The sequence below is a fragment of the Lithobates pipiens genome, unplaced genomic scaffold, assembly GCF_037356315.1.
Source record: "Lithobates pipiens isolate NorthernLeopardFrog02 unplaced genomic scaffold, aLitPip1_a1.2 Scaffold_8, whole genome shotgun sequence".
Lineage (NCBI taxonomy): Eukaryota > Metazoa > Chordata > Amphibia > Anura > Ranidae > Lithobates > Lithobates pipiens.
In genome coordinates, this window is record NW_027507903.1 from 541,489,009 (window position 1) to 541,505,772 (window position 16,764).

Genomic DNA, 16,764 nt, shown 5'->3' on the forward strand with positions numbered 1-16,764 from the left:
AGCCATGGGGTACCACATGCTGCCCATTGCAAGCCATTGCCAGCCATATTAATTAGTTGTCTTTATTACTGTGTAATTAGAGGCAGCTACTGGTTAGAAATGTACTATACAGTAAATTGATTAGCCAGTATGTAATAAGTTAATTTCCAGTCCCTGCACTCACTTTGTTCCTGAGTTTCCTCGTCTTCCTCTCCCATTGGGGACTGGCAGGGGAGCCCCAGGTCCTCAGTGTCCCTTCCTTTGTCCTGTCCCTCTGAGCAGGGTGTTGCCTCCACCTGGCCTGCAGGATGCTGCTTCTCCAGCTTCAGGATGTCCTTCACTGAGAAAGGGGTGGAAGTGACAGGACTGGGGAGCATTCTAAGGGGCTCAGGGCTCTCTGAGTCCCCAGTGTATTTCTGGTTCAGCAGATGAGACCACCATGGGGAGTGGATGGGTGGGGGGTGCTGTGAGCTTCCCCTGCACACCTGGGAGGCTGTGGCCCTGTCTAGGTGTTTCCTCTGATTTCTGCACAAAGAACCTTTAGCAGAGACTTTTCAAAGCATCTCTAATCCCATTGGTTAATGTTCTCCTCTTCATCTCCCCTCCCCTTCCCAATGCCTTTCTCATAGAGATCTATCCACAGTCCCTGTGTCCACATAAAGGCCTGTATAGCTCATACCTTACTGGAGGTGTCCAGTGTCTTCTTCTGAGCTATATGCTGTAAAATGAGCTCCCCCCAGCAGGCCAGCCATGCAGGCAGACATAGTAGACTGGGAGAGGTTCAGACCTGTACATTAACCAGATTTACAGCAGAGATACAGCCAGGAAAAGAAAACAGGAAGGGGAAATCACAACAGACAATTGACAAGTATTCAGAATCCACTCCTGATTATCTGGATGGGAATGATATGGAGGGGAGCAAGTTATCCCAAATATGGTTCAGCTCAGCAAAAGTATATTTAATTTCTACAGTATGTGATGGACTACCACCATATTATGCAAAATACAATAAATATTTAAATGCCAATACAGCATTTTTTTTTATTTAGGATACAGTAAGACTGAAAATTCTAAATGACCCCCCTGCACACTGCTACGCACCCCTATATATTTCCAACAGACATTGCATGAAAACAGGGATCTTTGGTTCACATATACTGCAATACATTGTCTGTTGCTCTCCTCCAACTATGTCTGTCTGACTATGGTGTCCGTTTATGAAGCAATGATCAGTGGAGATCCAGAGGATCGCCGCTGATCACAGCCCATAAACAGTATATAAACCAGAGATAATCGGGGGGAGATGTGTTTGAACTTGTTCTCCCGCCGATTATCTCCGCACATGGAGAATCCACATAGACTGACACAGTAACGGTCACTTTATGAAGCTGCGATCTCAGCGCTTCACTTGTGATCTGTGTCAGAATTCACACTCCCCGATTCACCAACTCAGAGGTGGAGAACCGGGGTAGTGAAGAGGGAATCAGGGGGATCTGAGGAGGAAAGAGGAAGATAATTAACTTCCTTATGCCTCGTTCAGATCCCCCAACACTGTAACCATGTCCCCCTGTCCAGGGCCGGCGCTACCACTAGGCGAAGTAGGCAGCCGCCTAGGGCGCACTACTACCTAGGGCGCAACCACGGCCTCTGTCCAGTGTGAGCTCAGCTCTCCTCTCCTGTGTGCCGCCGGCGCCATCAATCCCCCATGTTTCCCCTTGAGCGCCCCGCTGTGCTCACATGAGTTTCCGCCGGCGCCACCAATCCCCCATGTTTTCCCTTGAGCTGTGCTCACATGTATTTATCTGACAGCGCCGCTCAGGGACTCCTTTGCTCCATCCTGTCCCTGTGGAGCGGCGCTGTGTGTCTCTATGAGTGCAGCGGAGGGGAGGGGCGGGGCGGGGCTCGGCGGAGATGGGAGCATTGTCCGTCTGTCAGCTGACCTCCTGCCCGGCGGGGACATCATGGAGTGGATGGATGGCGCTGGCCTGGAGGGACATCGTGGAGCGGGTGGACGGCGCTGGCCTGGCCCTGGCGGGACATCGTGGAGGCGGAGCGGGTGGACGGCGCTGGCGTGGACTCCTGAACACTTCTGCACACCCAGTGCTGAGGAGAGGCCCGGATTATGGTCGCTGAAGCATCAAAGAGCAGAGGTAAGGAGGAGGGTGGTTCTTCCCTGATCTACATTGAGCTGTATGGAGGGAGTTTGTGTGTGAGTAATGCAGGAACTAGGAGTCAGGTAGGTCAGGTAGGTCAGGTAGGTCAGCGTGATGGTCAGCGTGATGGTCAGCGTGATGGGTCAGCGTGATGGTCAGCGTGATGGTCAGCGTGATGGTCAGCGTGATGGTCAGCGTGATGGTCAGCGTACGTGTCAGCGTGATGGTCAGCGTACGTGTCAGCGTGATGGTCAGCGTACGTGTCAGCGTGATGGTCAGTGTCAGCGTATGGGTCAGTGTGATGGTCAGCGTATGTGTCAGTGTGATGGTCAGCGTATGTGTCAGTGTGATGGTCAGCGTATGTGTCAGTGTGATGGTCAGCGTATGTGTCAGTGTGATGGTCAGCGTATGTGTCAGTGTGATGGTCAGCGTACGTGTCAGCGTGATGGTCAGCGTACGTGTCAGTGTGATGGTCAGTGTCAGCGTACGTGTCAGTGTCAGCATATGGGTCAGCGTATGGATCAGTGTATGGGTCAGTGTGATGGTCAGCGTATGTGTCAGCGTATGTGTCAGTGTGATGGTCAGTGTGATGGTCAGCGTATGTGTCAGCGTATGTGTCAGTGTGATGGTCAGCATATGTGTCAGTGTGATGGTCAGCGTATGTGTCAGTGTGATGGTCAGCGTACGTGTCAGCGTGATGGTCAGTGTCAGCGTATGGGTCAGTGTGATGGTCAGTGTATGGGTCAGTGTGATGGTCAGTGTACGTGTCAGCGTATGTGTCAGCGTATGTGTCAGTGTGATGGTCAGCGTATGTGTAAGTGTGATGGTCAGCGTATGTGTCAGCGTGATGGTCAGCGTACGTGTCAGCGTGATGGTCAGCGTATGTGTCAGTGTGATGGTCAGTGTGATGGTCAGTGTGATGGTCAGTGTGATGGTCAGTGTGATGGTCAGTGTATGTGTCGGTGTGATGGTCAGTGTGATGGTCAGTGTGATGGTCAGTGTATGTGTCAGTGTGATGGTCAGTGTATGGGTCAGTGTACGTGTCAGTGTGATGGTCAGCGTATGTGTCAGCGCATGTGTCAGCGCATGTGTCAGCGCATGTGTCAGCGTGACGGTCAGCGTATGTGTCAGTGTGATGGTCAGCGTATGTGTCAGTGTGATGGTCAGCGTACGTGTCAGCGTGATGGTCAGTGTCAGCGTGATGGTCAGCGTATGTGTCGGTGTGATGGTCAGTGTGATGGTCAGTGTATGTGTCGGTGTGATGGTCAGTGTATGTGTCAGTGTGATGGTCAGTGTATGTGTCGGTGTGATGGTCAGTGTGATGGTCAGTGTGATGGTCAGTGTATGTGTCAGCGCATGTGTCAGCGTGATGGTCAGCATACGTGTCAGCGTGATGGTCAGCGTACGTGTCAGTGTGATGGTCAGTGTCAGCGTGATGGTCAGCGTATGTGTCGGTGTGATGGTCAGTGTGATGGTCAGTGTGATGGTCAGTGTATGTGTCGGTGTGATGGTCAGTGTGATGGTCAGCGCATGTGTCAGCGCATGTGTCAGCGCATGTGTCAGCGTGACGGTCAGTGTGATGGTCAGCATACGTGTCAGCGTGATGGTCAGCGTACGTGTCAGCGTGATGGTCAGTGTCAGCGTGATGGTCAGCGTATGTGTCGGTGTGATGGTCAGTGTGATGGTCAGTGTGATGGTCAGTGTGATGGTCAGTGTGATGGTCAGTGTATGTGTCGGTGTGATGGTCAGTGTATGTGTCAGTGTGATGGTCAGTGTATGTGTCAGTGTGATGGTCAGTGTATGTGTCAGTGTGATGGTCAGTGTGATGGTCAGTGTATGGGTCAGTGTACGTGTCAGTGTGATGGTCAGCGTATGTGTCAGCGCATGTGTCAGCGTGACGGTCAGCGTGACGGTCAGCGTATGTGTCAGTGTGATGGTCAGCGTATGTGTCAGTGTGATGGTCAGTGTCAGCGTGATGGTCAGCGTACGTGTCAGTGTGATGGTCAGTGTCAGCGTGATGGTCAGCGTATGTGTCGGCGTGATGGTCAGTGTGATGGTCAGTGTATGTGTCAGTGTGATGGTCAGTGTATGTGTCGGTGTGATGGTCAGTGTATGTGTCGGTGTGATGGTCAGTGTGATGGTCAGTGTGATGGTCAGTGTATGGGTCAGTGTACGTGTCAGTGTACATGTCAGTGTGATGGTCAGTGTATGGGTCAGTGTACGTGTCAGTGTGATGGTCAGCGTATGTGTCAGCGTGATGGTCAGCGTATGTGTCAGTGTGATGGTCAGTGTGATGGTCAGTGTATGTGTCGGTGTGATGGTCAGTGTATGTGTCGGTGTGATGGTCAGTGTATGTGTCGGTGTGATGGTCAGTGTATGTGTCGGTGTGATGGTCAGTGTATGTGTCGGTGTGATGGTCAGTGTATGTGTCGGTGTGATGGTCAGTGTATGTGTCGGTGTGATGGTCAGTGTATGTGTCGGTGTGATGGTCAGTGTATGTGTCGGTGTGATGGTCAGTGTATGTGTCGGTGTGATGGTCAGTGTATGTGTCAGTGTGATGGTCAGTGTGATGGTCAGTGTGATGGTCGGTGTGATGGTCGGTGTGATGGTCGGTGTGATGGTCAGCGTATGTGTCGGCGTATGTGTCGGTGTGATGGTCAGCGTATGTGTCAATGTGATGGTCAGCGTACGTGTCAGTGTGATGGTCAGTGTATGTGTCAGTGTGATGGCCAGTGTCAGTGTATGTGTCAGTGTGATGGTCAGTGTCAGTGTATGTGTCAGTGTGATGGCCAGTGTCAGTGTATGTGTCAGTGTGATGGTCAGTGTCAGTGTATGTGTCAGTGTGATGGTCAGTGTGATGGCCAGTGTCAGTGTGATGGTCAGTGTGATGGCCAGTGTCAGTGTGATGGTCAGTGTGATGGCCAGTGTCAGTGTGATGGTCAGTGTGAGGGCCAGTGTCGGTGTATGGGTCAGTGTATGGGTCAGTGTGATGGCCTGTGTCAGTGTATGTGTCAGTGTGATGGTCAGTGTAGGTGTCAGTGTCAATGTAGGTGTCAGTGTGATGGTCAGTGTAGGTGTCAGGTGGGTTAGTGTAGGTGCCAGGTGGGTTAGTGTAGGTGCCAGGTGGGTTAGTGTAGGTGCCAGGTGGGTTAGTGTAGGTACCAGGTGGGTTAGTGTAGGTACCAGGTGGGTTAGTGTAGGTGCCAGGTGGGTTAGTGTAGGTGCCAGGTGGGTCGGTGTAATTATCAGGTAGGTCAGTGTAGGGGTCAGTGTGATGTGAGTAGTGCAGGAAGTAGGAGTCAGGTGGATTAGTGTATGTGTCAGGAGATCAGTGTAGGGGTCAGATAGGTCACATGTGTAGCAAGGGCAGGGTAAAGTGGAGTCGGGCGCAGCGGGGGGGGGGGGGGGGGGGGGGCGGCAAAATTAGGTTTCGCCTAGGGTGTCAAAGATCCTTGCACCAGCCCTGCCCCTGTCATATGTATGTGTATACATATATATACATATATACATATAATGTGTATATGTATATATATATAATGTGTGTGTATATACATGTATATATAATGTCTGTGTGTGTATACATGTATATATTATGTAGGGGGACGCTTTATTTCACTAACATTAATCACACCGCGTGTCAGTGTATTGAGCTGTGATAATTTATCACTGCTTAATATATTGACATCTGTGTGTATGAGTGAATTTCTAGTACTGTAATCTCGTAAAGTCTCACGAGATTCCAGTATTAGGGGCCGTTCTCCAGTGTTAGAAGCGTTTGTAGATCGCTTCACACCTCCAAGTGTGAAGCGATCTACTCCGCTTCATATAGTGGCACACAGAGGAGAAAGATCTCCTATGTGAATGCCGGAGAATGAAGCAGTGAATAGATTTCACTGCTTCATAAAAGGACACCTATATGTCCAGTAAAGTATGCAGAAGATATTTGGTATTTTGCAGACTAGTAGATATGTGGGATTCAGTTAGTTCAGATCTGTTTTTCGGCCAAAAATTTCCTTTTTCGGAGATTCGGATGTCCGAATTTCCAAATGAACATAGAAAAAAATGGTAACGAATCCGAAAAGTTATAATGAAAAAATAAAGAATGCAATTGTTCATTCGTTTCATTCATATGACATAATTTTTGGATTAGTTCAATAGTGATCCAAATTCATTGTGAATAGCTGTGGCTGTTAAAGGGGCTGTAAAGGTAAATATTTTTTCACCATAATGCATTCTATGCATTAAGATGAAAAAACATCTGACAGTGCCGGTGCCCTCAGCCCCTCCGTTTTACTTACCTGACCCCTCAAAAGTCCTGTGCTCTCCTCCGACATCCTCTTTGCCACTGAGTCTGGCCGCTGATTGGCTAGAGTGGATGGATTGAAAGCAGCGCAGCCATTGGCTCACGTTGCTGTTAATCACATCCAATGACGCGGCGCGCCGGGGACGGGGCCGAGTGATACAGTGAGCGGCTATAGCCGCTGGCTGTATCACGGGAGCGTGCCCGCAAGTGCTTCTCACCATGCGAGGGAGGTCGCATGAACGTGAGAACTACTTGCTGGGGGAAGCCGAGACAGCCACCGAGGGACCCCAGAAGATCAGGTTTGGGGCCACTCTGTGTAAAACAAGCTGCACAGTGGAGGTAAGTATAACATGTTTGTTATTTAAAAAATAAAAAATAAATAAACTTTACAACCCCTTTAAGGAGTGGGCAGCCACCGACTCATCTGCTGTCAGCGGGCCTCCAGGGCCTGGTATGGATTGGGATGGGACTCCCACACTGGGGGTTAATAAAGGACTTGTCAAAAACTGTCAATTAGTTTTTTGTTTTTTTACTTTTGACACTTTTTTGGTGAATGAGTAGGGGCACCCCCACAACCACTGGGCCAGGGTTGTCGACATAAGGCTCTTGTCTTCATCACTTTGAGGACAAGGTGCTGGGGGGGGGGGGGGGTGCGGCATGTGGCCTGGTATGGTTCAGGAGGGGGGCACTTGCTCACCCCCCCTCTTCTTACCTGCCGGCTCATTGCTCAGGCATGGGGCTGGTATGGATTGGGGGGGAACCCCGCTGTTTTATATATATTTTGTAACCAGCACTTCTTTTGTTTAGATTGTGCTGTCAGCAGGGAATCCTGCTGACAACAGATGAGTCATGGTGGATAAGGACACCCCTTAACAACCACAGCTATTCACAATGAATCCAGATTTGTCCGAAGTTATACCAGGTGGATTAGAAATCAACCCGGTATAAAGAATATTTGAAAAGAATCCCAAAGAAATGAAATGAAACCTGAAAACAAACCGGACCAAAACAATAAAAACGAATAAACAAAATTATCAACTTATTAAATACATCCAATGCAGTTGGTCAGCTTGAAGATGTATTGCAATATATGCAATTCCAGCATCTCTATTCTTATGCAGATGTTGGCTAGAAACATGTAAGGGTGTATAGTAGTGTGCTAAATTTTAGTGTCAGGCTACTTTCACACTGAAGCGTTTTTCAGGCACTAAAAGGCTAAAAATAGCGCCTGTAAAACGCCTAAAAAACGCCTCCTCTTCCTCCCCAGTGTGAGAGCCCATGTGCTTTCACACTGGGCGGTGCGCTTACAGGATGGGAAAAAAGTCCTGCAAGCATTATCTTTGGGGCATTGTGAGAGCGGTGAATACATTGCTCCTAAAATGCCCCTGCCATTGAAATCAATGGCCAGCGCTTCCAAAGTGCCCGCACAGCGCTTTGGCAGCAGTGCTTTGCGTAACTTTTAACCCTTTTTGCCCACTAGAGGGGGTTAAAAGCACCTCGCTAGCAGCCAAAAAGCCCCACTAAAATGACAGTAAAGTGCCGCTCAAAATAGTTATGCTTTACCACCATCAATTTGTTTTGGATAATTCGTTATTTCTATAGAGTATCGATATTCGTCATACTGATCGATTATTTTTTGGATAATTCGATATTTATATATGTATATATACTCGTGATAAGGATTTGTAGTTTGGAAAGTTGCTTGTTTATCGAATCCATTAACACACACGACAACGTCTCTTCTCCTCGGCTCAAATACACTCCAACACCCTTCTCACTCAGTTCTCAGGAATGCACTTTGCCAGTAATCCAACCTCCAGCACTAAATAAATCAGCTGATTGGACTGTAAGATTTAGTCCGAGTTGATCTTTCGTTTCATTAGACCTTTAAAGAGGAAGTAAATCCTGGTGGGTTTTACTTCCTCTGTCGTTCCCTGCAAAGTAAAAGCATAATGGGTAGTATGCATCGCATGCTAGCCCATTATGTTGCACTTACCTGCAATCAAAGCCTGCGCTGTCCCCGCTGGTGGAAGCATCCATCTTCTGCCCTCTTCCTTCCGGGGGGCCGCGGACTCTGGCTCTGTGACTGGACGGAGCCACGTGACGTCACTCCCACGCTTGCACCCGGGAGCTGTCAGTCTCAGCACATAGGAGTGAAGAAACGGCATGAAGGTCCGTTTCTTCACAGCGCATGCGCCAATGACATCATCGGTGCACTACAAGGTAAATATCTCCTAAGCTGTGCATGTTTAGGAGATATTTCCACTACCTATAGGTAAGCCTTATTCTAGGCTTACCTATAGGTAAAAGTGACGCAAGTTAAGGAATTAACGAATCATGCCAAATTCATTCATTCATTTCTTTCGTAATAATTGAAATTCATAAATTTTTTAAACTAAGATGCAAAAATTCAGCCAAATTTAGAGTGCTATCAGTTACCAGTGCTGCACTGATATTTCTGGATTCTGAGTCATGGGGCGTGCCCCTTACCCTCTTTACTATCCAGATATGAGTTGGGGACACTGGAAGAAGGTGAGGATCAGAGAAGACAGGATCAAACATCCTTTTTACACAATGCAGAGGATTAAACTGCATATACAGACTGATTTTACTGTGGGTTTAGTAACACTTTTTTAGTGATGTTTTGCCAATAATTCCTAATGCTGTTTTATACATATTGGTTAATGAGGATGTCTATGATATAGCTTCACATGTGGCCACATATTAATTATTGTAAACCTAACAATATTTGATCTAAATAAATACCTAAACAGGTGCTGCATTCAGATCCGTAAAACTAAATCCAAATTTCTGCATCTGAGGACATACATTTATATGGATACCATTGGGGAAAAAAAGAACAGGATCATTTTTACACATTAACTGCTTGCTGACCACCGCACACCGATGTACGTCGGCAGGATGGCACAGGCAGGCAAATGGGCATACCTGCACACCGATGGGGCATGCCCGTGGGTCCCAGGAACTCGATGTTTGCCGGCGGCCCGTGATTGCGGTGTGGAGAGGTAGAGCGGGGAGATGTCTATGTAAACAAGGCATTTCCCCATTTTGCCTAGTGACATGACAGGGATCTACTGCTCTCTGTAATCGGGAGCAGCGATCGCTGTCATGTCAGTGGTAGCCCATCCCCCCCACAGTTAGAATGCCTCCATAGGACACACTTAACCCCTTGATCGCCCTCTAGTGTTTAACCCCTTCCCTGTCATTGTCATTTACACAGCAATCAGTGCATTTTTAAAGCATTGATCGCTGTATAAATGACAATGGTCCCAAAATGGTGTCAAACGTGTCCGATGTGTCCGCCATAATGTAGCAGTCATGATAAAAATCGCAGATCGCCTCCATTACTAATAAAAAAAAATTTATAATAAAAATGCTATAAATCTATCCCCTATATTGTAGACGCTATGACTTTTGCACAGACCCATCAAAATAGGCTTATTGTGATTTTTTTAACCAAAAATATATAGAAGAATACATATGGACCTAAACTGATAAAAATGTTTTTTTTTTTATAGATTTTTGGGGCATATTTATTATAGCAAAAAAGTAAAAAATATTGCTTTTCTTTCACAATTGTTGCTATTCTTTTGTTTGTAGCGCAAAAGATAAAAAAACGCAGAGGTGATCAAATACCACCAAAAGAAAGCTCTATTTATGGGTAAAAAAAGACGTAAATTTTGTTTGGGTGCAACGTCGCACGATTGCGCAATTGTCGGTTAAAACGACGCAGAAGTGCAAAAGGTGCTCTGGTCAGGAAGTGGGTAAATCCTTCCGGTGCTGAAGTGGTTAAAAAATGGGTAAATTTTTGTTTATCATTTATGTGGGAACTTTTGTTCCTCGCCTTTTGATCAGTAGAATTGATATGGTTGTATTACAGACTTGAGGCCTGTAAATAAGTTACACAGTAAGTGATCATTATAGAGTGGAAGTTTGAGAAGACCTACAAATCCATAAACGTCTCCCCCCCTCCTAGTCCTGTCTGCAGCCACAGATCCCCCCTGCTCACTTCTCTATTCCAATCCAGTGTTTGTTGGCTCTCTATTGCAAGACAATCAGTGTTTGTTTTTCTTATCAGACAGCTCCTTGTAATGTGACAGCCCAGAGAAGAGATGGGCTCAGCAGGCAGCTGACAACTAATCCAGACCCTGCATCCATTAGGAGAGAGATAAGAACTGGGAGGACATCCCTGGACCACCCTTCTCAATGCACTTGTAAAAAAAAAGAATGCTTCTCATACACGTTTATTGCTGATGAAAAATGTTTCTTTTAGCTTCTTGTACACACGGTCAGACATTCCGACAACAAAATCCGGCTGATTTTTTCCGACGGATTTTGTCTGAAACTGGTGTTGCATACACACGGTTGGACAAAGTTGTCGGAAAATCCGATCGTTCGTAACGTGATGACGTTATTTAGTTACGACAGGACTACGTTCAGGCTAGTAGCCAATAGCTTTGGTCTAGGAATTTGAGCATGCGTTGCACTTTGTCCGATCGGAATTCTCTACAAACAATCGGACAAAGTCAGATCGGATCATGTTGTCGGAAAATTTTTATATCCAGCTCTCAAACTTTGTTGGTCGGACATTCCGACGGAAAAAGTCAGATGAAGCCCACAATGGTCAGATTATCCATCAACGCGGTCCGATCGGACATTTTCTGTCGGAATGTCTGACCATGTGTACAAGGGCTAAGACCTACACCTGAAGTAGACATTAAAGAACAGTCAGATATGTACAGTATGGCTCCATACACACTGGCTATAAAATCGCTGCACTTTTGTGTTTTGCCTTAAGGGCATTTCACACTGGGGCGGGCAGCCATCGGCGGTAAAACGCCACTTTTTTTAGCTGCACTTTACCGTCATTTTTGCGGCACTTTTCGGACGCTAGTGGGGCGCTTTTTATCCCTGCTAGCAACTGAAAAAGTGTTAAAAGTGCCCGCAAAGCCCTGATTGATTTCAATGGGCAGGGGCGCTTTAGGAGTGGTGTATTCACTGCTCCTAAAGTACCTCAAACATGCTGCTTGCAGGACTTTTTTTTAGCATCCTGCCAGCGCTCCCGAGGGCTTTCACACTGGAGTGACAGGAGAGGCACTTAAATGGTGCTTTGCAGGCACTATTTTTAGCGATATATGGCCTGTAAAGCGCCTCAGTGTGAAAGTAGCCTTAGAAGCAGCTCAAAGCTATCTTAAGAGATTCATTTACTAAAGGCAAATAGGCTGTGCACTTTGCAAAGTGCAGTTGCTCCAGAGATTAGTAAATGAGGTAAAGCTTCACTTTGCAAAGACTACCACTCCTGTATCATGTCTGCTGTCTCTGAGGGAGTCTGGAGAGGAGTCCAGAGTGGGAGCACCGCCGGGATGGGGGTCATGGGAGAAGTCAGACTTGTATGGACCGTGGAGAGGAGACTATAGGATAAAATCACTGAGGTGCCAAACTGGAGCCGACTGACTGAGCCCTGCAAGGTGCACCTGAGAGTAGGTCATTGACAGCACCGCTAGGCCAGTCTGAAGGGTGAGGGGGTCACTGATGTAAGGGGGGAGTGAATACAATAATGTAAGGGGGCATTGATATAAAGGCTTTCCCCCTTATATCAGTAACCCACCCCCCCTTACCTTAGTGTATTTTTTCTGCGGAAGGTGGTTCCCCCCCCCCCCCACGTTTTGAATTCCTGGGGTCCCCCTTGATGATTGACCACTTTTAACTGGAATTTGCTTTATATATATATATATATATATATATATATATATATATATAATTATTATTATTATTATTATACAGGATTTATATAGCGCCAACAGTTTGCACAGATTTACAACATGAGGGCAGACAGTACACTTACAATACAAATCAATACAGGAGGGAATAGAGGGCCCTGCTCGTTAGAGCTTACAATCTAGATAGAAGATACATATATAAATGAGGAGGGAGAGTGCCCAGAGAGCTGAGACACTCGTGCACTTTGATGGATCGCGATGGAGCTCAGGTGAGTTTTAGGAGGAGCTGGGGGGCGCTGCACATAGAAGGTTTTTTACCTTCATGTATAGTATGCATGAAGGTAAAAAAAACATGTAGCCTTTAGAGCCACTTTAATTGAGCAAGCTGAAGTTAGAAGATGATTGGCTACCATGCACAGCCCCACCAAATTAGTAAATCTCCCCCAATGTCACCCTAGTAGTCTAGGGTGACAATACTGATCTTCAATAGGTATAGTACAACGAGTAAGCCCTAGGACAAGAATTGTGTTGTAGGCAGGACTGCCTGTAAAAATAAAGGTAAAAATAAAGGAAAACGAATGCAGCCACCACATCTAAGGACAGATAAGCTGCAATATATTACATTATTAGTTTTTGGGGCTTAGATATGTTTACCTGCTCATAGACATGAGATGGCTTTTATACAGGTGCAGGTCTGCATCTTCCAGTTTTTTTTGGCAAAGCTTAATTGAACAAGCTGAAATTAGAAGCTGATTGGCTACTGTGCACAATTGCCCCAGATTTTGCACACTCCAGTGTTAGTAAATCAACCCCAATATTACCAATAATTTTAGCCAAAATGGCTATATTGGGATATTGGAATATACTATCTCACATCTATTAACACCTTCGCCTGCTTTTTTAAGTCAAGTTTTAGTCCCTCCTTAAACTTTCATCCTCAAACTTAAAGTAGAATTAAAGGCAAAACATTTTTTTCTTCATTTTGGACAGAGTAAAGGAGGGTTATAACCCCTGTCGTTTTTTTTTGTTTTTTTAGCCATCTGTGTCCCATAGGGGAAATTTCTCTTTACTTCCTGTGCCTTTACCAAACCAGGAAGTGGAAGGAAATCTGTCCAAAGTGAGGGTGTCCCAGAGTGTCACCACTAGTCTCCCCATTGGAAGATTTCTCTATTACTGTTCATGTGCCAACCCAAAATTTGCATTTTCTTTTACTTTTACTTTCAATGATAACAGTAAACAAGAAATAGAGAGAATTAATTTTCCTGGCCAAGGGTATAGACAGCAATAAAAACTGACAGATGTTCTAATCCAGTGGTTCCCAACCCTGTCCTCAATTACCCCCAACAGGTCATGTTTTGGGAATTTCTCTTAGATAAAATAGCTGTCCAAAATACCAAGCCATTGATTTAAAGCACCTGTGCAAGATAAAGGAAAACCTGTAAACATGGCCTTTTTATACCAATATAATGCTGCGCTATCCAAATGTAATCATACGGTAACCGTACTAAATCATAATATTACTGGCTGCAGTTAAATAGTGGTGGTGAGATATTCTATTCCTATATAAAAAATCTGGTGAATATAATAATGCAATCTTTTGCGATTATAAATTGCGATCATGAATTAAAAATTGCAATCCTATGTGATCCTCCCACTGACAACCTGTGTAGCATACACACCTCTACATAAACATGCAGCATTCATATGCAATAGAGAAATGTGCAACCCTGTGCAATAATTGCGATACTACAATAATTGCAGTGACAACTTGTAATTTACACATATCTATATAAAAGTGCAGCAATAATAAGTGCATACAATAATCAATATAGAAATAAAGTGAACCATGTTTAACCACTTATGCCCCGGACCAATTTGCAGCCAAAGGACCAAGCCCCTTTTTGCGATTCGGCACTGCTTTAACTGATAATTGCGCGGCCTTGCGACGTGGCTCCCAAACAAAATTGGCGTCCTTTTTTTCCCACAAATAGAGCTGTCTTTTGCCGGTATTTGATCACCTCTGCGTTTTTTATTTTTTGCGCTATAAACAAAAATAGAGCAACAATTTTGAAAAAAATTCTATATTTTTTACTTTTTGCTATAATAAATATCCCCAAAAAAATAAACATTTCGATCGTGGGACACCAGCGGTGATCGGGTCCGCAGACAAATGTCCGATGTGTCCGCCATAATGTCACAGTCACAATAAAAATCGCTGATCGCCGCCATTACTAGTAAAAAAAATTAATAAAAATGCTCTAAAACTATCCCCTATTTTGTAAGCGCTATAACTTTTGCGAAAACCAATCAATAATCGCTAATTGTGATTTTTTTTTTTACCTAAAATATGCAGAAGAATATGTATCGGCCTAAACTGAGGAAAAAAAATGTTTTTTTATATATTTTTTGGGGATATTTATGATAGCAAAAAGTAAAAAATATTGCATTTTTTTCAAAATTGTCGCTCTATTTTTGTTTATAGCGCAAAAAATAAAAAACGCAGAGGTGATCAAATACCACCAAAACAAAGCTCTATTTGTGGGAAAAAAGGACACCAATTTTGTTTGGGAGCCACGTTGCACAACCGCGCAATTGTCAGTTAAAGCGACGCAGTGCTGAATCGCAAAAAGGGGCTGGGTCCTTTGGCTGCAAATTGGTCCAGAGCTTAAGTGGTTAAGCGGTTAGAGTGCTCTTGTGCCAAACTAATTCATGCATTAATCTGTGCCCATAAAATCGAGGCATAAAGTCCATTCATAACTACTCCATTCTTCTGGTGCTCATTGCAGATGATAAAACAGATGATATAACAGTAAAGTGCTCCGGTCCACTCTTGTGCTCCCTCTTTGGTGTATGCGCTCACCTTAGAGCGTGTGACCTCGCACCTAAGCTCAGTCAAAACACGCTTTTAAACCACCTCTGGATTTATGCTCAGCATTCAGATCCTTGGATGGTTGATTGCAGCAATATTCATATGGAAAACAGAGGAAACTGGATAGTGTATTAAACTTTTATTTAAAATGACAATATTTCTTATATTAGGTACTCACATTTAATAGGTGCTATGAGTGCACCACTCTGTATCAAGCCAAACAAATATAAAGGCGCTGTGCTGATGTGTCCTCTCCCGCTCTGAGAACACTCCACTGTCTCACAAACCATCCTGTCCCCTCCCCATATGTCACGTGTCAATATCGGGAAATGTCATATCTTCCTCAGGGGGAATTCTGCAAACATGACCTGTACTTGAGGACAGGGTTGAGAACCACTGTTCTAATCCACCTTCAAAAAGAAAAAATAGTCACACTTTAACCACTTCCCGACCAGCGCATGCCGATGTACATCGGCAGAATGGCACGGCAGGCATATTAGCGTACAGGTATGTCCAATTTTAAATGCCGCCCTGCCACCGCGAGCGAGCCACCGGCGGCGCGCTTGCGTGCCGGTCGGGACCCCTGTGAGTCCGGTCATGGGTCCCGCAGACTCGATCGCCGCGGGCATACCCGCGATCATATCATGGGGCGGCTGAACGAGGAGATGCCGTTGTAAACAGCATTTCTACGTTCTGCCTAGCAACAAGTGACGCTAATCTCTGCTCCATGTGATTGGAGCAGAGATCAGTGTTCACCAAAACAGAGCCCAGCCCCCCACAGTTAGTAACACTTAACCCTCCACTGCCACCCCCTGGTTAACCCCTTCACTGCCAGTGTTATTTACACAGGAATCACTGCATTTGTATAGCAGTGATTGCTGTATAAATGACAATGGTCCCAAAAATGTGTCAAAAATGTCAGATGTGTCCTCCCTAATGTCGCAGTCACAATAAAAATTGCTGATCGCCACCATTACTAGTAAAAAAAAATATTAATAAAAATGCCATAAAACTATTCCCTATTTTGTAAACGCTATAACTTTTGCGCAAACCAATCAATAATCGCTTATTGCAATTTTTTTTACCAAAAATATGTAGAAGAATACGTATCAGCCTAAATTGAGGGAAAAATTTTTTTTTTATATTTTTGGGGGGTATTTATTATAACAAAAAGTAAAAAATAATGCGTTTTTTTCAAAATTGACGCTCTATTTTTGTTTATAGCTCAAAAAATAAAAACCGCAGGGGTGATCAAATACCACCAAAAGAAAGCTCTATTTGTGGGGAAAAATTTTGTTTGGGAGCCATGTCGCACGACCGCGCAATTGTCAGTTAAAGCGACTCAGTGCCGAATCACAAAAAGTGGTCTGGTCTTAAGCCAGCAAAATGGTCCGGTCTGTAAGTGGTTAAACAACATCCAATCAGATTCCACTCAGAGCCAGGAGGGCATCCAGACACTCCACTCAGATCCTTCATCCTTCATGTGTCGCATATATGAGACAATCTGTCATGATCAGCAAATCATGTAAATCAGAAAAATGGACTCATGAGTTGATACCTGCCATTGCAGAATGACAATATGATATTTGCATGGTTGATCCTTTCCTTCAGACTTGCTCCAAACTATGACACGTTGGCAAATAGAGATTATTATTACCACTTAATTACGTAGCACTACTATATTGTTTTACAGACTAAGTATATTGAGTAGTTGAACCT

The 16,764-nt window shown here is 45.1% G+C and overlaps 1 protein-coding gene across 1 annotated transcript in view; it reads right to left on the reverse strand.

Moving 5' to 3' along the window:
- Positions 1 to 685, reverse strand: part of NKX2-6 (NK2 homeobox 6) — a 9,368-nt gene extending 8,683 nt beyond the window's left edge. The window contains exon 1 of the mRNA XM_077469722.1: positions 164 to 685. Within this exon, the coding sequence (XP_077325848.1) occupies positions 164 to 356 (193 nt within the window). The 5' untranslated portion in view covers positions 357 to 685. The remainder of the gene's footprint in view (positions 1 to 163) is intronic.
- Between the last annotated feature and the right edge of the window lie 16,079 nt (positions 686 to 16,764).